General features: G+C 36.6%; 1 protein-coding gene and 1 pseudogene across 11 annotated transcripts in view; both read left to right on the top strand.

Moving 5' to 3' along the window:
* Nucleotides 1-26,747, top strand: part of RYR2 (ryanodine receptor 2) — an 826,096-nt gene that overhangs the window by 588,856 nt on the left and 210,493 nt on the right. For all 11 annotated transcript variants that reach the window (XM_072637850.1, XM_072637853.1, XM_072637851.1 and 8 more), the window contains 3 exons: nt 6,733-6,797; nt 7,776-7,897; nt 16,253-16,302. In XM_072637850.1, coding sequence (XP_072493951.1) covers nt 6,733-6,797; nt 7,776-7,897; nt 16,253-16,302 — 237 coding nt within the window. The remainder of the gene's footprint in view (nt 1-6,732; nt 6,798-7,775; nt 7,898-16,252; nt 16,303-26,747) is intronic.
* LOC140522430 (dnaJ homolog subfamily A member 1 pseudogene) lies at nt 1,008-4,467 on the top strand (annotated as a pseudogene).

The following is a 26,747-nucleotide window of genomic DNA, read 5'->3' on the forward strand; positions in this document are numbered from 1 at the left end:
TCTTGTTCATGACATTTCTCCCAGTCTTAAATATGGCTACAACTTTTCCAGTAGAATTTTTTCTGATTCGTTTAAAGAAGTGAGATCTGAATTGGGAAGGCCCTCCAAGCATCTCAGAACATGATCTAGTCTCCTCTAATCTCATCTTCATTTTTTCTTCAGGAGTTATGGGTTGGAGAAGGAGGGAAACATTAGGTAAAAGGCAAGGAAATGTGTACTATAGTTTTATCATAAAATTCCTGGTTATACATATCTATCTATCTATCCATCTATCTATCTGTCTGTCTGTCTGTCTATCTATCTATCTATCTATCTGTATCTATATATATTATGGGACATCCAGCATGGGTTGAAAAAATGGAGGAAAAATAATTTTTTATTTGAATTACTAGTGTCTAATGAATGCCTCTGGGGCAATGAGGTGGTGCAATAAATAGAATGCTGGACCTGTAGTTAGGAAGACTTATCTTCATTAGTTCATATATGGCCTCAGACAGTGTATGACCCTGGGCAAATCACTTAACCCTGTTTGCCTCATTTGCCTCATCTGTAAATGAGCTAAAGGAAGAAATGGCAAAACCCCTCCAGTATCTTTGCCAAGAAAACTCAAATGGGGAAATGAAGAATCAGACACAATTGAAACAACTAAACAAGAACAACAACATGGAAGAACAATAAGTTAACACCTCCAAATATATTCTGAAAGTCACGACTGATGTGTAGATAAGTGGGGAATACACAATTCTGATGGTAAACTCTGTATTTGGCCACAGATCTAGGGAAGGGAGCAGAACTAAGCTGATGAAATTTTAGTCATCCAAAATTATCCTTCCTGATAATCACTGAAAGTGTCCACACCTTTCCTAGAATGGCTGAAAGGTGACAACTAAGAAGCAGAATGAATGGAAGGTACAGCAGGCATATCTCTGTTTATTCAGCCACATTTTGCCAAGATTCCATATGAGAAATTTAATTAACTTCAGTTCTTGTTCAGTTCTTTTGAAATATTTCTCTCCAGAAAACTCGGCGAGAGGCGGAGGGCAGCAGCTGCCGCTGCCCGAGTCACACCCCCTCCCCATCTTGTCTTCCTTCCACTCCATCTCCCAACATCCCCACCGACTCCCGGGCGGTCCCCTCTCACCCCACCCCGGACGTGGGCATCGACACCGGGCGTACGGCGAGCTTCGCTCCCCGACTGTAGAAAATGGTGAAGGAGACGACTTACTACGACGTTCTGGGGGTGAAGCCCAATGCCTCCCAGGAGGAGCTGAAGAAGGCGGACCGAAAACTGGCCCTGAAGTATCACCCGGATAAGAACCCGAACGAAGGAGAGAAGTTCAAGCAGATTTCTCAAGCTTACGAAGTGCTTTCTGATGCCAAGAAAAGAGACTTGTATGACAAAGGTGGAGAACAAGCCATCAAAGAGGGCGGCTCTGGGGGTGGCTTCGGTTCTCCCATGGACATCTTTGACATGTTTTTTGGAGGAGGTGGAAGAATGCAGCGGGAACGGAGAGGTAAAAATGTTGTTCATCAATTGTCAGTGACTTTAGAAGATTTATATAATGGTGCAACGAGAAAACTGGCTTTGCAAAAGAATGTGATTTGTGATAAATGTGAAGGACGGGGTGGAAAAAAAGGAGCTGTAGAATGCTGTCCCAATTGCAGAGGTACTGGAATGCAAATAAGAATTCATCAGATAGGACCTGGAATGGTTCAGCAAATTCAGTCAGTTTGCATGGAATGCCAAGGGCATGGGGAACGAATCAGCCCTAAAGATAGATGTAAAAGCTGTAATGGAAGGAAAATTGTCCGAGAGAAGAAAATTCTGGAGGTTCATATTGACAAGGGCATGAAAGATGGTCAAAAGATAACATTCCATGGTGAAGGTGACCAGGAGCCAGGACTTGAGCCAGGAGATATTATCATTGTTTTGGATCAGAAGGATAATGCTATATTTACAGGACGTGGTGAGGACCTTTTCACGTGTATGAATATCCAATTGGTTGAAGCATTGTGTGGCTTTCAGAAACCAATAACAACTCTTGATAATAGAACTATAGTCATTACTTCTCATCCTGGTCAGATTGTTAAACATGGAGATATCAAATGTGTGCTGAATGAAGGTATGCCCATTTATTGCCGACCTTATGAGAAAGGAATTCTAATAATTGAATTTAAGGTAAACTTCCCAGAGAATGGCTTTCTTTCATCAGATAAGCTGTCTTTGTTGGAAAAATTACTGCCTGAAAGAAAGGAAGTAGAGGAGACTGAAGATATGGATCAGGTAGAACTGGTGGACTTTGACCCATCTCAAGAAAGAAGACGCCATTACAATGGAGAAGTGTATGAGGATGATGAGCATCATCCCAGAGGAGGTGGGGTTCAATGTCAGACCTCTTAATGGGGGGGCAATGAATACCCTTCATTGTAATGCTGGCTTTTGTATGCAATAGTGAATGAGTGAAGGACTACAATCATCTTAACACACTCAGTACTAGCTATTGTTTTTGTTGTAATAGTCACCTATAGTTGTGTTCTAAAAAGTTAATAAAACCAGTAATATTAAAAAAAAAAAGAAATATTTCTCTCCCACTTGATATATTAATTTACCAGCTTGTTTGTAATTTAAGTGACAAATATTTATTTTCTCCATTTAGAGAAACAGGATTATGGACAGAGTGAGAATTTAATTATAGCCTTATTTCTGTATTACACAGAATATATGTTATTCACTTAGTTTTTTATTCAGTTTAAGCTAGAACATATATTTATGTATAAAGATATAAAGCCATATATGAACACTAAGAACACAATGCCTACGTATATGCATACACACAAATAAATGACATTTAATTTAATTTCTGAAAATTGTAATGTTTGATCTGAGCAAAATTTAGCTTTGACATAATTTAAATGATAAAATTCCTTACATACTTCCATACATTTACTATTTTTTGAGTTTTGAAGTTCATGTGACCATCTTCATAGTGTGACTGGTATATTTTATGAAAACTGAAAGTGATGTGTTCTGCCTAGAGGCTGATGAGCTACCCGAGCCTTCTTACCTTTCATCCAGGTCTTCGGTGGCCATCCGGATAAACGTATTGAGAGAAGAGACTTTCCAGAGTCAAACAAGGGTTAGGCTTTATTCAGGGTCTTAGTTAGGTATCCATATGCAGGGTGAATTCTTCCTCAGGAGAGAGGAATCCTCCTCCTCCCAAGGGGCAAGGATCCTACAGCAAGAGAATGGGAGTGGAAGAGGGGAGGGACCCTCTTCCTTCTAAGGGCCCCTCATCCAGAAGAGCGCCTTCAGGCTTTCCTGTCCCTACTTAAGCTCTCCCACTGCATAGTTTGTATGTGAATACCATGCATGCTCTCAGCCCCTAGCTAATTAACAACAGGTGTACTCAGACCATGGACCAATCTCAAGGGTGGGATACTCTCCCCAGCAAGTTTCCCACTGAGAAGAGGTGGAAATGCACTAGATAGCCTGTGTTTCACGCCTCAATCCCCAGCTGTTCCCTGGGGGGCCTCGTGAGAACTCTGAGGTTTAGAAGTCCTCACTTTTACCTGCCTGAGACTGTCCACGTGAAAACTGAGCTTACACCCCCAACAGTGATGAGCTCAGTACTCTGCTGTGTCTACAGATTCATTTGTAGCAGCAAGCACCCAAACATATCCAGGATGACCTGCTAGCACAGGTTCTTAGATCTGCTTTTCTGAAAGGAAAGCAACTTTTGAAAGGTAAACAATCTTCTTTAATCACATATGCCAAAAGAGAAAATACAAGCAGAAATATAGACCAATAGACAGGGCTTCTAACTGTCAGACCATAAGCAGTACATCCATCATAGATCAACAGAAGATCCAACTGTCTGACCATTACATACATACATAGTTACCAGAGAGAGAAGCACTGACATCTGAGTTTTCAAAAGGGAGAAAGTGGTGGTGGGGCACAGGGGAGGCAGCTCCTTAATGGCTGCCCAGACTCTCATCTGGCACATGAACCTTCTTCTAAAGAGTAAGCCCCCAAAGCAAAACCTCACCTCAGAGTATATATACACTTTTCAGAGCTGGCCTCATTAACAATTAACAAAAGGTGTGGCCTTTCCTACAAAACAAGCCTCCCCTAATCAAGCTTCTCTTAATAGGCTCCACCTGAGGGCTATTAATGGGCTGGGGAGATCTTTAACTATCATTAACATTACACCATTATAGAATCACTCTCCACTCTTGATCACTGAACTTTAGGATCAGTTGTCTGTGCTTCAGTATCACCAAATAGGACTCAAATATGAGTGACATTCATATTTAACAAATATTTATAAAGCAGCTGCTCTGTGCAAGTCACTGTACTAAACTGTAGTAGACATTCGACCAAATATGCATTTCACAAGGTGGGGTGAATGGAAGGCCATGTGTTAAAGAAGGCCATTTGAGCTCTGCAGAACTATATTTCCACAATCATGAAAACTTATCCTAAAAGCCTAAATCTCAGAGAAGCCTTGTGCTTTGGGGATATTTGAATCTACTCTCTAAGTCACACCTAACACAGTCAATTGTGTTATGATGGCAAATACCATTTGCATACAGAGTTGGAAAAGTGCCAGTTTAGTGAAGAATCAGTATTCTGATAGTACAGCGGGCTGCCAAGTGATAAAGATAAAGCCCTCAAAGGTGAACATTGCCCTGATGCAGGCAATGCCTATGAATATGAAAGACTTGTGATTCCTGGAGTTTTCTGGGTATTCATGTTATTTTGTCCCAGATTTTTTATTATTAACTTTCTGAACTATTTCTGGTGTGCCATTGCCACAATTCTGAGCTCACCCACAAAAAATACAATGTATTGTTCTTCTCTGCAAGGCTTAGTAAATAGAGAACTGCGCATGGCATCAGGAAAACCTGTTTTCAAAGCCTGCTTGTGACACATACAGGTCTCGTAACCATGGGTGAGCCATTTTTCAGTGTCTCTGAGTGACTCGGTAAAATTGCATTACAACTGAATTGCTCATCTACATTACTGAAGGGAGTTTTCTTTCTGGGAATTCCTCCTGTACCAATAAAATCACAGATCCAGGTGTTCCTTCCAATTCCCCCCCTAAATTGTCATGATAGTCTAGCTTATCTTTTATATGTGAGAAGAGATCAATTATGGAGGGTATGCTGTCTTCAGATAATTGGAAGTATGTCCTATGACAAAGAGATTTTGATGAGATTTTGGTGTTCTGGGACCCCAAGAATCCCAAGGCAGAGTGGCCTGAAATGAGTTCACACACTCAAGCCTTCTCTTAGTCAAGTGGCAACAAGTCTATTGTATGCTTTAGCAAAAGTGGGCAAAGGGGTGCTGCAGCTTATATGGAAAAGGCATGGCAAAGGAATGCCAGGGATACCAATTAGGTAATGCAAGGGATCCAGGTGTCTTTAGGAGCTATAAATGGGAAAATGTAGGGAGTCTTGCAGAGATAATTTTGTTGAGATTAGACATTGAGGCAGATGTTAGTGGCTTGGGCCTTGGAGATCTGATAGGAGGGAGTGTTCTTGGGCTAGCCAGGAACAAAAATTCTTGGACCAGACACCCTTCTGTCTGTTCTGATAACAATGTGTTCTGCATCAAGAGAAAATTTTCTCACAGTTCAGGGGTCTCCTGAGAAATTGGGAGGCTTCCAGAGACATGATCTCAGGGCTGGGGGCATGATCACCCCACCAGTTCTGTTAAGTTCAAGAAGAGAAAACCACAGTTTGTGAATAGAGTTTATAGAGGAGACAATTTATAGATTTGACTCAGTGTTAAGGAAAACTTCCTAAAGCTTATATCCAAATAATTAAAGATCCTCAAAAATAGTATAGTCCCAATTTATTGAATTTTCAATTGGTGGAACAGTTAAATAATTTTTCATTTAGAAAATGGATGACTAGTTGGCTGGCATATATTAGAAAGTCTTCATGCTCTTAGGTGACTTTTGAAATCCCCGCCACCTCTAGAGATTGTTTGTAATATGTCAACTGGAAGGTGATCTTTTCTGAACAATGGGGAAAATCTAAGATTTTTAGGCTTTTATCTGACTTATCTTTTGTAATGCATTGCATGTCATCTAACCTGATTCTTGAGTTTTCTGGTGAGATATTTTGATTGGGGAGTTAGAACCTGAGAAGCAGCTCTGCATATTGAATAGATGTATGATGTTGGTGCCAAGAAAACACAACTGAAGCTCTGCCTCTTCACTCGTTAATGGGGTGACCACAGACAAAGTGCTTTGCTCTCTGCCTTCCACCCCAACATCCCCATGAAAAATAAAAAAAATTTTGAAGACCAAGTTCAGTGACTGAAGTCTAATCAACAGTTTTATTTTTTAACATTTTCTGTTCCCTTTCCTCAGTGCCATTCTCTTCGACCTGATAGCAAGCAGGCTCTTATTTCATTCTGGAAAAGTTTTGTCTGCCACATTTCAGATATTCTAATTCTTTTCCAGTATGTATAGAAATAGAAGTTGTACGTATACATTGATTCGTTCGCCTTTTTAAAAATACTGTATAATACAGTAGCTTTTACTTATTCACAATCCCAAATCCCTACATTATTTTGTTTTGTTTTTCATTAAACTTCAAAGGGTAACATATTGAGTAAAGTTCTGTCATTCTAAATTACTCAGTTAGGATGCTGAGAAAATAGAATGGTTGTCAGTTCTTGAAGTGTAGTATCCATTTAAAATATTTTCATTTTTACAGATGGTGGCAGCAGAAGCAAAGGAGAGCATTTTCCTTATGAACAAGAAATCAAATTCTTCGCTAAAGTACAGTATACTCTTGTTGCTACAGTGTTTGTTTACAAACTATGGTATTTAATTATTTGCCTGTGTTTAAGATGCATTTGTATGAAAATGTGAATTTTACTTGATGTTATAGAAATGTAAATATCCATTGCATGAAAATGCATGAATCCATGAAATAAATGTTCTCCCTTTCTTCACAGCACTTTATCTCATGCTTCCACTTCTATCTCTATTTGATATCCCAGATACCAATTAATTGTGAGCAAAATAGAAGGTTTTCTGATCTAAAAATCCTCACAGCTGTGTGAGTTGTATTGATTAGAATGTGAAATGTCTTTCTCTATTTCTTAATGAGAACCTTTTAGCAATATTGTCCTTTTAAAAACTGGCTCAGTGCCTCTTATGTAAGGAAAAGTTAAACTTCATAAAAATACTTTTTGTTTACAAATAAAAAAATTGAAGGTAAGCTTACATGCCATATATTTGTTTGAGGCCCTCCTTAAGTCAGTAATTAATAAGTAGTGACAAAGAACAATATATTCTGTGATCTCCAGTCACATTGTCAATTGTTTTCAGTTACTTAATTGCCTATTAAAGGTAATTATAATGGTCATTCCTTCTACCTTGTGGTGAAATGAACCTAAGAAATTTCTTCTAAGTGATTTAAATTTTATTCCAGTCATCAGATGATAATCTGCTTCCTTATTCAAGCCTAAGACAACCTGTTAGGTACTGATATATTTTGTGGAGGGAACTAGGAATTCTAAAATCATCCAGCAATTTACTTCTTTCTTTATCCATCTTCCCAGTTCTAGGTAGTTGATTGAGTTAAAGAAGTAAAATTTAGAATCATGCTGCTGAATGACATAGCTATGAATATGGGAGGACTTTTTGCATGTAAAGTCTAGCTTATCACACTCTCAAAACATACACTGACCATATCCAAAACATTGAGTACACTTGAGATGATGGTATCTATTTTTCTCTGCTTTCATTCAGGTTGTACTTCCTTTAATCGATCAGTATTTCAAAAACCATCGCTTATACTTCTTATCTGCAGCAAGCAGGCCTCTCAGCACTGGAGGACACGCTTCCAACAAGGAAAAAGAAATGGTGACTAGGTAAACATTAATAAATATTTTGGATTAGTTAAGACTAAATTATATCTCTGTGTGGAGGCTTGTGGGTAGAATGGAGTAGAGACAAGACATTTTATGCTATTTCTACTCAGGTTCCTGCTTATTAAGATGATATAAAAAGAGAAGTAATAGCAAGGCATTGGGTGTACATTCTAGCTTCTGAGTTTCATTACAGGATGATGCTAAAATTGGTGCTGAAGAGCTAGGATTTAAAATAATTCTTGTTGTGAACTAAGCATATGGAACAAGCAAGATGAGAGATATGTCGATATCTGTATTTTAGTAAGAATTGGTGTGTAAACAATTACTTTTCCACTTTATAGTATTTTATTTTTTTCAAATTAGGTGTAAGGATAGTTTTCAACTTTCACTTTTATAATATTGTAATTTCCAAACTTTTTTTCTCCCTTCCTCTCTGCTCTCCCCTCTCCCTAAAGCAGCAAGCAATATGATATATATGATAATATAACATATATATGTATATATATGTCTGACACATCATATTAAACATGTGTCCACATTAGTCATGTTGTGAAAGAAGAATCAGAACAAAAGGGAAAACCACAGGGAAGAAAGTAAAAGGAGAGAAATAGTAAGCGTTGATCTGCATTCAGACACCATAGTTCTTTCTCTTGACGTGGATAGCATTTTCCATAGTCTTTCAGAATTTTTAGGTCATTGTATTGCTAAAAAGGGCTCAGTCTATCAAAATTGATTGCACAATGTTGTTACTGTACAGTGTTCTGTTTCTGCTCATTTTACTCAGCTTCAGTTCATATAAGTCTTTCCAGGTTTTTCTGAGATCTACATGCTCATTATTTCTTATAGCACAATAATATTCAATTACATTCATGTACCACAACTTATTAGCCATTCCCTAGTTCATGGGTGTCCCCTCTGTTTCCATTTCTCTGCCACCACAAAAAGAGCTGCTATAAATATTTTTGTACATATGGGTTCCTTTCCCTTTTTTATTATCTCTTTGGGATATACATCTAGAAAGATATTGCTGGATCAAAGGATATGCACAAGTAAACAATTATTTTTTACAATTACTTAAATCTGCTGATTTTGAAAGAAATAGATCATAGGAAGACAGAATTTAACTTATATGCCTTTGAATGTGAAATTTATAAAGACCAAAATCAGAAAAATATAAAGGAAAATTACATTTTGCCCCTCAGTCCAACTTCCTACCACATCTTCTCAGTTCTGTCTTAAAGAGATCAGAGTATGTTTATATATACTTGCTATACATTCCTCTTTGACCTTTCAAGTAGTTTCTCTGGACTATCTATCAACCTGTCTGTGTATCTATGTATCTATCTCTCTGTCTATCCTACTATAATTAGAGTTATAATAAAATTACTTTATTTCTCAATTTTTTAGCCCTTAGCAGGTATATCCATAAATGTTCGAATTAAAACTAAAAGGCTCAGTACATTGCTTAAAACACAGTGTGAAATGGTGATATAATTTTTTTCTTAGTCTTTAGTTGAAGGGTCTGATGCCAACAGGGAGTGATAAGGCAATTAAATCTTGGTGGATATATGACAAGGTAAAATGAAATTTAGGGAAGTGTGCCACTACAAAGAAAAAAATTAACTCGTGATTATGTTGTAGTTTGAGGAAAGTAGAATGATATTTTAAAGTTTTGATCTTTATAATATCCTGTCTGAGTAGCCTTAAACTTAGGTTGGGTTCTCAGTGAATTGGCAATAGTTAATTTTTTCTTTTCCGTTTTTACTCCCCCTTTGTGTTTTTGCTGCCAGGCCTATCTCTCCACACAAGTTAGAGATCCAAAAGAAGCAGAACCAACATCCCACACCATGCTAAAACAAAGCACAGTTTGTTTGTTTTAATGTTTGAGAAAACAGTGTAACCTGTATTAATCAAGAGCAAATTCTGTAATAAATACATGTTGTTAGAATCTTAATTATTAGTAATAAAAATAATAAATACTAGACAGAGCTATATTTGAAGATGTGGATTCCTTCTCTATCATACATCAATGTTCCTTCCCTCATCTTTAAGTGAGATACACTTCATCTTTCCAGACCACTCATTCTTTATAGAGGGCACTTCTGCTTCTTTTGTGGTGTTCCCCTACCCAATGAAGTCATATCCCATGGGACACAGGACTTTCTGTCAGTGAAAACTCAGCTTGTCCTCCTTTCTAGTCTTGACTACCTGCATTCTACTCCTCCAACCCTGGTATTTATAACCCATTCCTGTGGAGAATAAAATTTATTTTATTTAAGAGTGCTGTGCCTAGGTTGAGTTTGTTTAAAAAGATCATTGTTTCCTGAGCGATCACGCACACACACATGAACACATGCAAACAGTCATATATACACACAAATTTACACATACATATATACATATATTACATATAGTAAAAAAAATATATATAGTAATACAAGTCACTATTTTAAAAACAACTCCATTAAACAGAAAAAAGTAAATATAAAAGCAGTCAACTTCAAAGTTTTGCATTCCCTGGCTTATGTTCCATAGTCCTTGATCCTTGATTAGCATTCTCTACTCCCTTTTAGTTAGCTCCATCTCAGTTCTGCCATCAGTCTGAGCCACCCCCAAGTGATCTAACTTTGTGTCTTTGGGCTGTCCTTCTATCCCCCCTATATAATGTTATGCTAATTTGTTTTTCCTTTCATTTCTTTCTCACTTAAGACCATTCATTAATTTCTTCCATTTTGATAATTTCATAAATTGTTAGAATTTGAGTATTCCTATCTACCCTTTCATTTTATAAATAAGGAAACTAAGCCCAGAAAGTAGAAGAAATTTTTTCATATATCTATTGTTAGTTGTAGAATTTTAAGTCTTCTTATTCCTGTCCACTACGCCATGCTGTTCTGATGGAAGCTAACCAGACAATCACCCAAGTATTTTAGGGCCTCAGCAAACCCTATGGATTTGAAAATGTGACATGATGCTGTGCCTATATCACTAATGACTCTCACCTTTTACCACTTTTCCTGTTCAGATTTAGGAAACTGCCAGACTAGAGCTTCGAGTAATTAGGGACTTTCCATAGAATGAGGGAATGCTGATTGCTAGAAGAGGCTTAGATAACATCAAGTCCAAACCCTTCATTTTACGGATGTGGAAAATGAGGCTCAGAGAAATTAAATGACTTGCCCAAGGTTATATTTCTGGTAACTGGTAGAGCTGATATTCAGACCTCTGTCTTTTGGCTGTAACTTTAGTGCTCCTTCCTGTACATCATTCAAATTGTTTCCCCTTTCAGCACCTTGGGGACACATTTTTGTCTGCTGTAACCTGGACCCAATTTTCTTGGCTGATATTTAGTTTTTAGCAAGTAAAAGCAAATTTTTATAATTTTAATGCATTTGAATGAGACATAGCACTGTTTTTTCACAATCCTTTAAAGCAAAATTTACCTATATAGAGAAATAATTTCAGTTTACCAAAGTAATTAACAAGACAATTCTTTTTCACCAAGAATTCTCACTTTTGTGATATTGTTGAAATCCACTGGTAAGCATTTTTAATATAATGTTTCAGCAAATACAACTTTTTTGTTTTTTTTGACTTTTACCCAAATAATGTCTGTAAGTATATAAATAACTCTAGACACATGTGAAGTAGAAGTTGGATACAACTGTAAAATATTTTTTTAAATCCTAATTTCTTTTTGAAACATTTACTCACCAAGCAGAAAAAAAATATTATTGTTTCATTACATATGATATCTATCTGGGGCAGCTAGGTGGTGCAATGGATAGAGCACCAGTGCAGGAGTCAGGAGGATCTGAGTTCAAATCTCACCTCAGACTCTCACTAGCTGTGTGACCTTGGGCAAGTCACTTAACCCCAATTGCTTCATCCTGGGTCATCTCTAGTCATCCTGATGAATATCTGGTCACTGGATTCAGATGGTTCTGGAGGAGAAGTGAGGCTGGTGACCTGCACAGCCCTTTCTCACTCAAAACAAAGTCAAGTGCAAATCATGTCATTATTTCTGATGGCATGGCTTTCTTTGGTAACAAAGGACAAACCCACATCTGTATCTATCTATTTACCTGCCTATCTATCTGTACTTTTGTACTTTGATGGATACATGATTTCATCAGTATGAATACTCTCCCTACTGATACAAATTAAATCTCCAACATGCTTTCTTATCCTGTGTGATTCCTGTTATGCTTTCTTCTATGTCCTTCAAATGGAATTTATTCAGTAGAATAGAGGTCTTCCTCTTAGTCTTTTGGTATCTTAGAAGTATCAATTATCAATTGTTACTCCTTATTATATTTATGTTCAATGAAGTCTTAATCCAGTGGAATGGCAGTGACCATGGGTTTTCAAAGGCAATGTAAACAAAAACATGAGTTCTTCCACTTCCTAGCAATGTGGAAAGATATACGTAAAGGCTTAGAATTATGTCTCTTCTTTGAGGACCAATTACCAATTAGGTAAAGAAAGTCATTAACAAGAGTGGATCCCCGAGGATGATTTTTTTTTTTTTTGGTTACAAAGAACTCAGAATGTATATATATATGATGGTGTTGGTTTTATCTTTCACTCAATCCTTGAAAATATCTCATATTTTATAAGTGAACTTATTAATATATGTAACTGGTAGAATATTTATAGTTGTGAGGATATGAATATCTTCTCTATAGCCCTTCAATCTCTGTGGTTCTATAACCATGATTATCCAACTAGACATTGTACTCAGAAAGTTAAGTTTAAGAACCTGTTTCCTCATATTAGAAACTAAGTTGCATGGTAGAGGGGTATCTAGGTATGGTTTAACATACCTATACCTTTTCCTGTAACACTAGTTCCCTAAAGAAGGCTTTAGTCAAGAACATATGCTCTAATAACATGTATTGTTGTTAGAATCTTCATTCCTAGAGGTAGTTAAAAGCAAGTGATATGAAGTGTCAACTTAAGCCAGTGAAGCCTCAAGATGCATAGATAGAAGTATATCTGTCCAAAACAAGGGACATTATAGTCCAACAGTCCTGAGTCCTAGTCAGCACACATCTGTAGAATTGTGTTTAGTTCTGGCTGCCATATGTTTTAAGGAGATTGACAAGCTGTAGTGTATCTAAAAGAAGAAACCCAGGGGACCTGCTGTCACAGGTTCTTAGATCTGCATTCATAAAAAGAAAGGCAACTTTTGAGGGGTTAAAAATCACTTTTATCAAGCACATGTATCCTTCCTTTAACAAAGCACATATTCACTTAGTTCAGGGGAGTCAGCATCCTGAACTTCAAAGAAAATACAGAGAAATCAAAGTTCAACAGACATGGATTCCTCTACCTGATCATCAACAGACAGGTCCAACTGTGTGACTATAGTTACTAGAGAGGGAAGGCTCCTTAGCGGCTTCCTAGAGTCCTCATCTGGCCAAACAAACACTTCCAGTAAGCCCCAAAGTAAAAACTTCACCCTCAGAGTATTTATGCCTTTTTTTAGAGCCAGAAGACATTCCAATCCTTGAGAACCAGTGCACCATTAACAAAAGTTGTGGGCCTTCCTTCAGATCTTCCCTAATCAAACTCCCCTTAATAGGCAGGCCCACCAATGAGTAGGGAAGATCTTTAATCACATTAGTAATACGTATACTGTTTCTAGTTAAAGAAACTCTTGTTTCTGTACTTTACTCCTATTAAAGACTCTTGGTTGATAAAGGCAAGATTCAGTCAGAGGCATTTGATTATATAAAACAAAAACACCGAAAGATCCCACTTTGCTTGCCATCACAACAACTAGGAAGGTGAGGGAACAGGCCACTATATCAAGTGAGGATTTGGGATGATTAATTCAGAGAAGAGAAGACATAGGCCAGAGGTAAGGTGGACTGGAGGGAACTTACTAACTCTTTAAATATTTGAATGGCTGTTGTTTACTTGTTAGTTTCAGGAACAGTAGTATTAGGATGCTCTAAGTTGCAGAGAAGCAAATTTTGATTAGCTCCTAGTTTCCCTTCACTAATGATACTCAAATGAAGAGATGGGATGACCATATTTGTGTGATATTGTAGAGAAGGGTGCAATTCAGACATAGGTTGAATTAGATGATTTCTGAGGTCCCTTCCAATTCTGACATGCTAATGTTTTTTCTGTGGCACAGTAGTTTGTTAATAGCATAGATTAAGATAGTATTGTGACTGCAGAAACACACACTATCTAATGAGATAATGTAACCACAGCTCTTTGCCCCTATAAGATGTTAAATAAACTCATTGTTGTTGTTTAAGATCATGTATAAAATGGAAAGAGCTTGATCTGGCAGTCAGTGGACCTGAGTCTGAATCCCAATTTTGGTGACCATCAACAATTCACTTCTGTTCTCTTGCCTTCAGTTTTCTCATCTGTAAAATGAGATGATCCCCGTTATCCCTTTCGGTTCTGCATCTTTGATCCTCTAGCTACAACTGTTAAGTCAATTTTTTCCCACATATAATTCAGCATGACATATCTGAATTGATTGGGATCAAGCATAATCCTGATATGAAGGGGAAATTAGAGAGCATGGAGAGAGCCTTGTGAGTCACAGTATAGAGGGTGATTATATCATGTTTTACTAAGTGATACACGGAAATCTCTTGAGTGTTTGAATAATTCCAAAACATAAGTATTCTGCTTTGTTTAAGAGCAAAGAAGGATCCCTTTTGTGGCTAATTTGTAAGATAAATGGCTTAGATAAGCTATGCTTATGAATAGGTGGGACACATAAAAACAAAGTCCTACTCTATGATTTAGTCTCAGTTATCTACTTGAGAAGAAACGTCTGTCACAGATTAAGTATCTTACTTCTAATAGAATAACTACTTGAGAGGGATGTGTTGTTTTTTTTTATTTTTAAAAACTTTCAATTATGGTAAAGGACTTAATACATGGACATTACCTTTAAATTATTCATGAAATTTTCAGTATAAATCTTTTTGACTGTAAGGTAGGATGACTTGACAGTTAATTTTCTTTAGTGAAGTCTTTCCTGAATTACCTTTTGTTGGCTGTACTAACACATGGAAGGGATACATAATTTGTAGTTCATGTAGTTAGAGTGTAAAAGCAATGCAGCACTGAATCAAATTCCTCTTTCTGTGACCAAAGGTTGAACCTCAAATCACAGCCAGGTGTTTTGCAGGTGAAGCTGTGGATTATAAGGGAAAATTAATAAGATCCTGATTGTGTTTCATTCCATGTGAATCCATACAATTACTAAAAACAACAACAAAACACAAAATAGCACCATGACGTGTCACTACTATCACTTTCAATAGGGAGCATGCTTATTTTCTAAAATGGGGTGAATATAGATTTTAATCTGGGGTGTCTGTGTCAAATAAATTTTTGATCTCACTTTAGTTCTTAGGACACATGTTCATTTTCATAACAAACCTCCTCTCCATAATGCCTATCCTTATTGGTATTCAAAGCCCAGAGGATTTGGATGAATTTACGTCTTTTCAGGATAGCACTAAGGCACAAAGATTGATGAGAAACATAACAAGCACAACCATGTTTTATAGTATCTCTTAGACATCAGAATCATTACAAAACTTTAAATACTTATGATGGCAATCATTTAATTTTCTCATTCATTCAAAAATAATTATGAGGTACTGTGTGCAGGATACAGTTCTACATGCTATGAGGTTGATTAATACATCTTTGCCCTCAAGAAACTTGCAGTCTGGTAGGTCAAAGTTATAATTAAAATTCACCTAAAGACTCTATTCTATTTATTATTTTTCCCTTGGAGTAGTTGATTAATAGTATTTCAGATTTTTGTGTGTGTATGTGTATGTGTAAATAAAATGGGTGTATTCAGGAATGGGACAGGGTTGGTTAGATCAGACCACATGTCAGGATTCAAAGTAGATTTCAGAAACATTGATCCAACAGGCACTAAACATTTGTTGATATATATTTTCATTAATGCAAATATTTCCAAATATTTGATGGCATAATGAAATAGGCAAAAATGCACTTACAGCTTCTGATTTCCTTCAGTGGTTTTATACTTATGGATTTTGTGTAGATTGCTTCTGTATTAATTAGCTTTGCTTTCAATTTTTTTTGTTTCTTTACTTATAATATATGCTTATTTAACCATGTTTGTTAAGGTATGCACTTAAAGATTCTTTCTTTAGTACCTTTTATTCCCATATTCTGCTCAGATAATTGATTCTTTCTGCGTGACATCATGTTGCTTTTTTCTTGCTCATATATCAGCTGTTTTTTTCTTTTTCTCTCCCTTTTCTTCTTTCTCCCCATCTTTTCTCCCTCTTTTCCCCTTTCCCCTTCTCTTTTTTTTTCTTTTGTCTTCAGCCTATTCTGCAAACTTGGAGTTCTTGTCAGGCATAGGATTTCACTGTTTGGTAAGGAGACCCTTGACAAATACCAGCATGGCCATCACTTGGTTTTCTTTGCCATTTTGCATTGTGTTGTGTCTTGCTTTGTTGCATGAATGCATGGTTGCATGGCTGCATGCATGGTCATCACTGGCCAAAAGAATGTTTTCCAGGATGGTTTTACTTAGCAGTTCCTATATGGTGCAGCTGAGTGTGTGGTGAGTTTTATTTGCTAGTTCAAAATAATTGAAATTTGAGAGATATTTTGAAAAGCTTAGAAGAAAGTGGTAGCTTCGGTCATATCCAGTTTTCAGTGAGCATAGAAAACAATTGTACCTGTACTTTATTCCAAAATTCCAAAAATTATACTGTACCTTTTTATCTCTTGATTACAATAAATTAAATTCCTGTTAGGAAGAAAGGCCTGTTATATGTGATCTCTAATTCATATGAAGTAGAATATTCCTTTAATTTTTTATGCTCTGAATTCCATTTGCATTTCAGATATTGGAGCTCAGTCATGAGCAAGACCTGGTGAGAAAAAAAATGGAGGGCAGGGAAGAGAACCTTATTGCACCAGGCATTTTGTAGTTTCCGTTTCTAAAACATATATAATTTAATGTCTTTTCTCAGATTTGATGTACAGTCACACATTTTCCATAGTCTTTTCTTTGGTCTAAGCTATTAGGGTTGCAATCTTGTGTTTCCTACTTTACTAGAACTGCTTGTGGAAGGTATTAGAGCAAATTTGAACTACTTGGACTACTTTTATCAATTTAGGATAGTTCCTGGATGATTTCAATTTTAAAATGTTCTTTTTGATTCTCTAATAGCTGTACAATCCAGTTCCTGAACATTTCATTCAATTCACAGGGAAAACTAAGTTTCTGTGCATATATATGTGTGTGTACACATACATTATTTTGAAACTTTTCATTTCACAGAGACTCATTCACTTTATGTTGGAAATGACAGGAGAACAGTATTCATTTTCTAAAATTATTATTTGGTGTTAAACTGATATTATATTCAGCGTCTTGTTTCTTTTAAACTTCCTAGAATTTTGCATTTGTATTCTTATTATTTTAGAAATCTATATATGGGGATTATCTGTAGAATAGTATCTACTTAATTTATGTTAGTTTTAACTTGTTAACAGAGAAGCAAGTTTTTATGAAAATTATTCAGCTTTTCTTTTAACAATAATTTCATATTTCCCCCTCTTAATTCTAAGAAAATGGTCTAATAATACACAGCTTTATTGAAGTACATTTGTCAACATCACTGTGTTCTTCCTTGTATTGTAATATTATTCCAAATGTGCTCTATGATGACCCATTTCCTTATACATTATGAATTCTTCTATTTCTTGACTGTCCATTAATTACCGTTACTTCCCTTCTATCTCATTATAAAATTATTAATTGTAAAGAAATAAATCATAGAATTTTGAGGAAGGGATGATTAATTCGGAAGTATGGGGTTAGTCTGTTATTTATTCAAGCTTTTTCTAACCCTTGTTAGATTAGTTAGCCATTTCATGCTTAATCTTCCCAATTTTTAGTTATAAATAAGAATAGTAGACCTTCCTTAAAAAAATTTGAGGATTACTCAGTTTTATATCATTTATCAAATGCTATTCGAGTGTACATAGTGGCAACATCCACTAAAATTCTATAAAATTCTTCAGTCTTTTACTATTTATGCATTTTTCATATAGCACTTTATTCTGAGAATCCTTAAAAATGAAATATTAAAAATTAGATGATATTAATATATGTGTGTTACTGATGAATTCTATGTAAATCAGTTTTCAATAAGTTTTCTCATCTAAATTCTCTAAGAAATATTTTTTAAGTGAAAATAGTGGTAAATTCTTTTGTAAAGCAAATAATCCTTTTGTAAAACAAAGGCTCCAAATTGTCAGTTATATAAATTTAGGTATTCTTAAAGTGATAAATACCTTTAAAAATGTTATTTTCAGCAGTCCTTTATGAAATGTCATGTATAATTTTTGCTTTTTATTATGTTATGATTATTATTTCACATTTCATATCTTAAATTTTGTCTGGTACAACCTGAGTTGATTATGGCTTTTTTGGTTGGAAATTATGTTTATGATCTGGATTTCAGAGTAATAGACACAAATCAAAGTGGAACCACTCAAAGAAATACATAGGTCACCAGTTATCCTTATGGTAGTAATTATAGTATGTGGTGGGTATTTGTTGGATATTCTAATCATATTCCCAAGTTGACTGTCAACTGACATCTGTATTACCAAATCTCATTAAGTAACTTGATCTGTGTCTACCAGTATATATCAGCTGTGGCCCCACTGAAACACATGTCTGTATACACACATATGTATATATAACAAGTATGTGCATATACATGTATATATGTATCCATACATACACACCTACGTACATACATATATGAGACCCCTTTTGGAGACTGCAATTAAGATGCTAAAATATCTTTTATGTTAGTTAGGAAAGGTAAGTTATAGAAACAGGAGAAATTATTCCATAGAAGATAAGAATTCAAAGGAGAGAAATAGCATCATGTAGACCTAAATATAAATGTTGGAAAATATGTTCTGTAATTTGAAATTAAATTCTGCCCCTATATTCTTGGGCAAGTCTAGGTAGGCCATAGATTATGATGATAGAGGCAAACCTTGCTAGTAGAGTTAGGCAGAAGTATATAACAACCCTTTTTTTCCTAGCATATAGGAATCACTATTCATGGAGGTGCCTCTTCTCATCTTGTTCATTTTTTCACCATTTTTTTCAGAGTAGAAATTTCCTTTACCATTTTCAAGAAAGTGATACAGGGGTCTTTTTTAAAGAATGTAAAAATATATTTTATATTTTAGTTTTCTCTAACTGCATGTTGAAACAATTTTTAATACTTTTTAAATATGAGTTCAAAATTTCTCTTCCTTCCTTTCTCTCATCCTCCTTTATTTTGAAGGCTAGTAATTTGATATAGGTTATACATATGAACTCGTGCAAAACATATTTCCATATTAGTCATGTTGTGAAAGAAAACAGACCAGAAAAACAAGAAAAATAAAGATTTAAAAAAGTATGCTTTGATCTGTATTCAGACTGTATCAGTTCTTTCTCTGGAGATGGATAGCTTTTCTCATCACAAATCATTTGAGATTGTCTTGGTTCATTGTCTTATTGAGAGCAGTTAAGTCATTCATAGTTGATCATTGTACAATATAGCAGTTGCTATGTACAGTGTTTTCCTGATTTGGCTCATTTCACTTTGTATCAGTTCATGTAACTATTTACAGGTGTTTTTCTGAGAGCTTTCTGCTCATCATTTCATATGTAAATATGTTTGACCTTATAGGTCCTTTTTCTTTTTGATTTTTATCTCTCTTGGATACAGACCTAGTAGTCATTTTGCTGGGTCAAAGGATATGCACAGTTTTATAACTCTTTGGGCATAGCTCCAAATTGCTCTCCAAAATGATTGAATCAGTTCTCAACTCCCGCGGTACAATTAGTGTCTCAGTTTTTCCAGCATCTCCTTTATCATTTGTGTTTTCCTTTTCTGTCATGTTAGCCTGTATGTTAGGTGTGGGTGGTACTTCAGAGTTGATTTAATTTGTATTTCTCTAATCAGTAGTGATTTAGAGCATTTTTTGTATGTTGTTAGCTAGCTTTGATTGCTTCATCTGAAAACTATCTGTTCATGTCCTTAGACCATTTAACATTTAGGGAATGGCTCTTTATTTTTCACAGCTTTGGCTCAGTTCTCTATCCATTTGAGAAATAAAACCTATATGAGAGAAATTTGATGTTAAACTTTTTCCACAGTTGTGATTACTGTGTATTACCCTCCATCCTACTTTCCCCCGTGTTTATCACACACTCTCTCTCCTTTTACTCTGTATTCATACACAAACATATTTTGCTTCTGACTACTGCCTGGTTCAGTCTTCCCTCCCTTCTATCAGGACCCGCTTCCCACCCTCCATTCCCCTCCCCATTTTCCCTATTCATTTATCCCCTTCCCTTCATCATTTTCCATAGGGTAAAATAGATTTCTATACCCAACTGAGTGTGTACATTATTTCCTCAGTGTGAATTCTGAAGAGAGTAAGGTTCATAACTTATCACATTGTTTAAACATATCCTTGTGTTGCTGAGAAACTGGACCATTTATCCCTGCCGCTTAGAGATCCTTAAGCAAGTTCACATTTTTATCCATTTTTTCATTTTTTAATGTTGTTTTATTGTTTCTTTTTTTTAATTAATTAATTTACTTTTATTTAACTTTTAACATTCATTTTCACAAAATTTTTGGGTTCCAAATTTTCTCCCCTTTTGTCCTCTCCCCCCACCCCAAAACATCGAGCATTCTAATTGCCCCTATCACCAATCTGCTCTCTCTTCTATCATCCCTCTCTTCCCTTGTCTCCATCTTCTCTTTTGTCCTGTAGGGCCAAATAACTTTCTATACCCCTTTACCTGTATTTCTTGTTTCCTAGGAGCAAGAACAGTACTTGACAGTTGTTCCTAAAACTTTGAGTTCCAACTTCTCTTCCTCCCTCCCTCCCCACCCCCTCCCTTTGGAAGGCAAGCAATTCAATATAGGCCATATCTGTGTAGTTTTGCAAATGACTTCCATAACAGTCATGTTCTGTAAGACTAACTATATTTCCCTCCATCCTATCCTGTCCCCCATTACTTCTATTCTCTCTTTTGATCCTGTCCCTCCCCATGAGTGTCAACCTCAAATTGCTCCCTTCTCCCCATGCCCTCCCTTCCATCATCCCCCCCACCCTGCTTATCCCCTTCTCCCCACTTTCCTGTATTGTAAGATAGGTTTTCATACCAAAATGAGTGTGCATTTTATTCCTTCCTTCAGTGGAATGTGATGAGAGTAAACTTCATGTTTTTCTCTCACCTCCCCTCTTTTTCCCTCCACTAATAAGTCTTTTGCTTGCCTCTTTTATGAGAGATAATTTGCCCCATTCCATTTCTCCCTTTCTCCTCCCAATATATTTCTCTCTCACTGCTTGATTTCATTTTTTTAAGATATGACCCCATCCTCTTCAATTCACTCTGTGCACTCTGTCTCTATGTGTGTGCGCGTGTGCGTGTGCGTGTGTGTGTAATCCCACCAACTACCCAGATACTGAATAGTTTCAAGAGTTACAAATACTGTCTTTCCATGTAGGAATGTAAACAGTTCAACTTTAGTAAGTCCCTTATGACTTCTCTTTGCTGTTTATCTTTTCATGCTTCTCTTCATTCTTGTGTTTGGAAGTCAAATTTTCTTTTCAGCTCTGGTCTTTTCATCAAGAATGCTTGAAAGTCCTCTATTTCATTGAAAGACCAATTTTTCCCCTGAAGTATTATACTCAGTTTTGCTGGGTAGGTGATTCTTGGTTTTAGTCCTAGTTCCTTTGACTTCTGGAATATCCTATTCCATGCCCTTCGATCCCTTAATGTAGAAGCTGCTAGATCTTGTGTTATCCTGATTGTGTTTCCACAATACTTGAATTGTTTCTTTCTAGCTGCTTGCAATATTTTCTCCTTGACCTGGGAACTCTGGAATTTGGCCACAATGTTCCTAGGAGTTTCTCTTTTTGGATCTCTTTCAGGAGGGGATCGGTGGATTCTTTCAATATTTATTTTGCCCTCTGGTTCTAGAATCTCAGGGCAGTTTTCCTTGATAATTTCATGAAAGATGATGTCTAAGCTCTTTATTTGATCATGGCTTTCAGGTAGGCCCATAATTTTTAAATCGTTTCTCCTGGATCTATTTTCCAGGTCAGTAGTTTCTCCAATGAGTTATTTCACATTATCTTCCATTTTTTCATTCTTTTGGTTTTGTTTTGTGATTTCTTGGCTTCTCATAAAGTCATTAGCCTCCATCTTTTCCATTCTAATTTTTAAAGAACTGTTTTCTTCAGTGAGCTTTTGGACCACCTTTTCCATTTGACTAATTCTGCTTTTTAAAGCATTCTTCTCCTCATTGGCTTTTTGAACCTCTTTTGCCAATTGAGTTAGCCTATTTTTCAAGGTGTTATTTTCTTCAGCATTTTTTCAGGTCTCGTTTAGCAAGGTGTTGACCTGCTTTTCATGCTTTTCTTTCATCTCTCTCATTTCTCTTTCCAGTTTTTCCTCCACTCTCTAACTTGATTTTCAAAATCCTTGTTGAGCTCTTCCATGGCCTGAGCCCATTGGGTGGGCTGGGATACAGAAGCCTTGACTTCTGTACCTTTCCCTGATGGTAAACATTGTTCTTCCTCATCAGAAAGGAAGAGAGGAAATACCTGTTCACCAAGAAAGTAACCTTCTATAGTCTTATTTTTTTTCCCTTTTCTGGGCATTTTCCCAGCCAGTGACTTGACTTCTCAGTATTTTCTTCACACCCACTTTGCCTCCAGATCTGCCCAGCCAGTGCTTGGGGTCTGAGATTCAAATGCTGCTTCCCAGCCTCAGGGCTTTGGGTGGGGGCAGGGCTGCCTCAGGGGGCTCAGTTCCCTCTGAGGGTTTATGCAGAGACCTTCAACAATGGATCCAGGCTCCTGCCTGCTCTGGAAGCCCTAGTCTGCTCCCTCCTCCGCAGCTTTCTCCTGAGGGTTCCTGAGTTATGGGGGCACCCCACTCCCCTCTCAGCAAGCTGAGAAGACCCTCTCACCAACCTTTCGGGCCCGTGGGTGGAGGGACCTGCGTGGCCACTGGAGATTCCATCCCTGAAGCCTGCTTGGATCTGCTCCTTCTCGGTGCCACGAGGCCAAGGCAGGGCTGGGCTCAGCTCCGGGTCCAGGTGCAACGGACCTTTGGTGTCTGTTTTCAGGCCTCTCTGGAACAGAAATCTCCTCCACTCTGTTGTTCTGTGGCTTCTGCTGCTCCAGCATTTGTTGGGAGTTCTTCTTTACAGATATTTTATGGGCTGTGGGTTCAGAGCTAGCATATGTGTGTCTTTCTACTCCGCCATCTTGGCCTGTTTTATTGTTTCTTGATAGTGCATGTAGTCATTAGCTTCCATTTGCCCAGATCTAATTTTTAAGGAATTATTTTTTTTCAGTGAACTTTTATGCCCTTTTTCTGTTTAGGCAATTCTGCTCTTCAAGGTTTTTCTTCAGTGGATGTTTGTGTATCTTTTTCCATTTGGTCAATTCTGCTTTTTAAGGAGTTCTCTTCTGTGGATTTTTGTGCTTCTTTTAGCATTTGACCTATTTTGTTTTTTTAAGGTGTTTTTTTCTTTAGAATTTTTTTCCACCTTTATTAGTAAGTAGGTGACTCTTTTTTCATGATTTTCTTGTATCGCTGTCATTTCTTTTCCTAATTTTTTCCCTGCCTCTTATTTTATTCTTAAAATCCTAAAAATAAAGCTCTCCTAGGAATTCATTTTGGGACTGAGATCAATTCATATTTTACTTTGAAACTTTGGACATAGCAATTTTGGCTTTGTTGTCTTAATCTGAGTTTTGTTTTGATTTTCCTTGTCACCATGGTAACTTTCTATGATCACTTTCTTTTTTATGTTTGCTCGTTTTTCTAGCCTGTTTCTCATAACTTTGAATTTTATGTTAAAGTTGGGTTCTCAGGATTGGGGGAGGGGAACTGTGCTAAGTTTCAGGTTTTTTGTATAGCTATTTTCAGAGCTTGTTTTGGGAGGGGGTGCAGAGTTTGGGGATAGTGGTCCTGTAAGTTTTCAGTTTTTTCAGTGTGATATGATCTAAGGAGAAGTAGTTACTACTTTCCTGGCTTATGCTCTGATCTGTGCATGACCACAAGCACTCTTTTTCACCCTGGAACTATGACCAAGGTCCCTGCTCCCCTGTGCTGACAAGCTCTGGTATGCTAGTGCTCCTTCTAGCCCTGGAACTGCAACCCAAGATTGCTACCCAGATTGGAAGATGGGCAGTTCAACAGAGTCCTTCATGCTGTGTCAGCAAAGAGCCACAGCTGACCCCAAATCCTGCTGCTAGTTTGTTGGAGTGCATTGTACTCCGCTTTACCTTGGTGCAACAGACCTTTCCTGCCAACCTTCTAAGTTTTCTTGGATTGCAAAACTGTTTCACCTCATCTTTTGTGGGTTCTTCAGGTCCAGAATTTGTTTTGAGAAATTACTTAAAGTTATTTGGAGGGGAACTGAGGAGACCTCAGGCAAATTCCTGCCTTTTTTCTTCCATCTTGGCTCTTCCCCCTCAACAGAATTGTCTTAACAACTACTCTTACTGCATGCAGCCTAAGTAGGCTATCATATTTCCATGAACCAAAGCAAAACCCTCCATAATAGAATCAAAAGAACAATGATATTGGTGACACGGATATCTGTAGAATTGGGCTTCAGTATAGACTTTCTAGGATCCATCTGGAAATAAATTTTTTAAGTTTTATTTTTTCTTGTAATGAAAAGGAGGTATCAGGTAGCTGGAATTCATTCAATTCGAAGGTTAGTTTATTTTCTTTACTTTTCTAATCCTCCATTTTACTAAAACCTTTTGGTTTCTGAAATTCTTAAAATTGAGACTTTAGCCAATATTAGGAAAATAACCTAATTATTTCGTATAGATTTAAAAAATCACAGAATGTATATATATATATATATATATATATATGTATATATATATATATATATATATACATATATATACGTGTGTGTGTGTGTCTATATATATATATATATTCCTAAAAAATCATTGAAAACTCCTAAGAAATAAATAAGCTTACATAGAAAATTGCAGGTCATTTAAAGCTCTTCAATTAACCATGTCATTGAACTTAATAGTGACATATATACTCATGTTTATTATAATGAAGCTATAAAGATTTATTGTACTATTGACTTGTCTCTGAAGTCATAAGTTATACCTACATATTCCATTGGGGGTATCCTGGCAAATTTATCCTTTGTATTCATTCATTCTACAAGCATCTATTGAGTGCAGGCACTATGCTAGATGCTGAATATGCAAAAGACAAAAAAAGCAAAATATGCCCTGCACTCTTGTTAGTTATATTCTGTTGAAAGGAAGGAGATATAGAATAATTTGAACACAGAAAGGTTCAAAAAGGAAAAGGAACACAAAATACATAAAAAAGCAGATACAAATTAATTTCTAGAGTTGCATGAGCAGCTGGAGTAGGCCTCATGTAGGAAGTAGCATGTGAGATCAGTTTTGAAAGGATTCCAAGAGGCAGGTTAAGAGTGAATGTGTGTTAGGCCTAGGGGTAGCTTATGTAATGGCATCTACAGGGCATAGCAAGGAGGCCATTTTCATTGGAATGTAGCATTTGCAAAGGGGAATAATGTGCAATATGACTAGAAGTGTGGACCATAATCAGATTGTGACTAGCTTTATATGCAAAAATAGAGGACTTTGTATTTTAATGAAAAAAGAATAGGGAACCGCTAGAGCTTCTTGAAGAGGGGATGATCCAGTTAGATCTGTGCTTTAAGGCTATCACTTTGGCAGCTGTGTAAAGAATGGATTTAAGAGCAGGTTATCTAAAGATAAGGAGATCAATCAGAAAACTCCATGAGAGATGATCAGAGCCTGAATTAGGATGATTGGGATGTGAGTGGAGAAAAGATGATAAATTACAAACATCTTCTCATTTCTTTTCTCACTATACTGTTTCACTGGAAGTTCTTATCAGCAACCATAGATTCCACTTTCATTTCTCTGCAGATGACTTTCATATCTGTTTAGCCAGCCCTAACCTCTCTCTTGACTTCCAGTCTTGAATCTCTAAATGCTTATTAGACATCTCAGACTGGATAATTTCATACATATCTTGAATATAGCATGTCTAAAACTGAACTCATTTTCTTGCCCCCAAACTCTCTCAATTTCTAAACTTCCACATCCTCTTTGAGGGCAGTGACACCATGATCCATATATGCAACTTAGATGTCACCCTGAATTCCTAACTCTCCTTTCCCATTCCAAGCATGCATATTTAATCATTTGTCAAGTCCTATTGATTCAATTTTCCTAGAATCTCTCATATAAACCCTCTTTTCTTCTCTGGTACTGCTACCATCCTGTTGCAGGTCCTCCTCACTGCATGTGTGGACTATTTCAGTAGCCTTCCATTTGACCTCTCTGCCTCATTTCTCACCACTTTAGTCTGTCCTCAACTCCACAGTCAGATTGATTAAAATGCAGGTCAAACTATGTCACCTCTGCCCCTATTTTTAAAAAAAAAAAAACCCCAGCAATTCCCTATGATCTCCATGAACAAATGTAATATCCTCTGGTTTTTGAAGCTCTTTATAACCTGACCCTTTCCTGTTTTTTCAGTCTCTTTACATCTTAATCCTTTCCACATACTTCGTTATCAAAGGACACTAGCCATATTGCTATTGCTCACATATATCACTCCATTTCCTGCCTCCTTGTGTTTTCACTGATGATTCCCCTGCTTGAAAGTATATCCCTCAACATTTAAACTTCCTCCAAATGCAATCTCACCATCCAC

The sequence above is a fragment of the Notamacropus eugenii genome, chromosome 2 (assembly GCF_028372415.1).
Source record: "Notamacropus eugenii isolate mMacEug1 chromosome 2, mMacEug1.pri_v2, whole genome shotgun sequence".
Classification (NCBI taxonomy): domain Eukaryota; kingdom Metazoa; phylum Chordata; class Mammalia; order Diprotodontia; family Macropodidae; genus Notamacropus; species Notamacropus eugenii.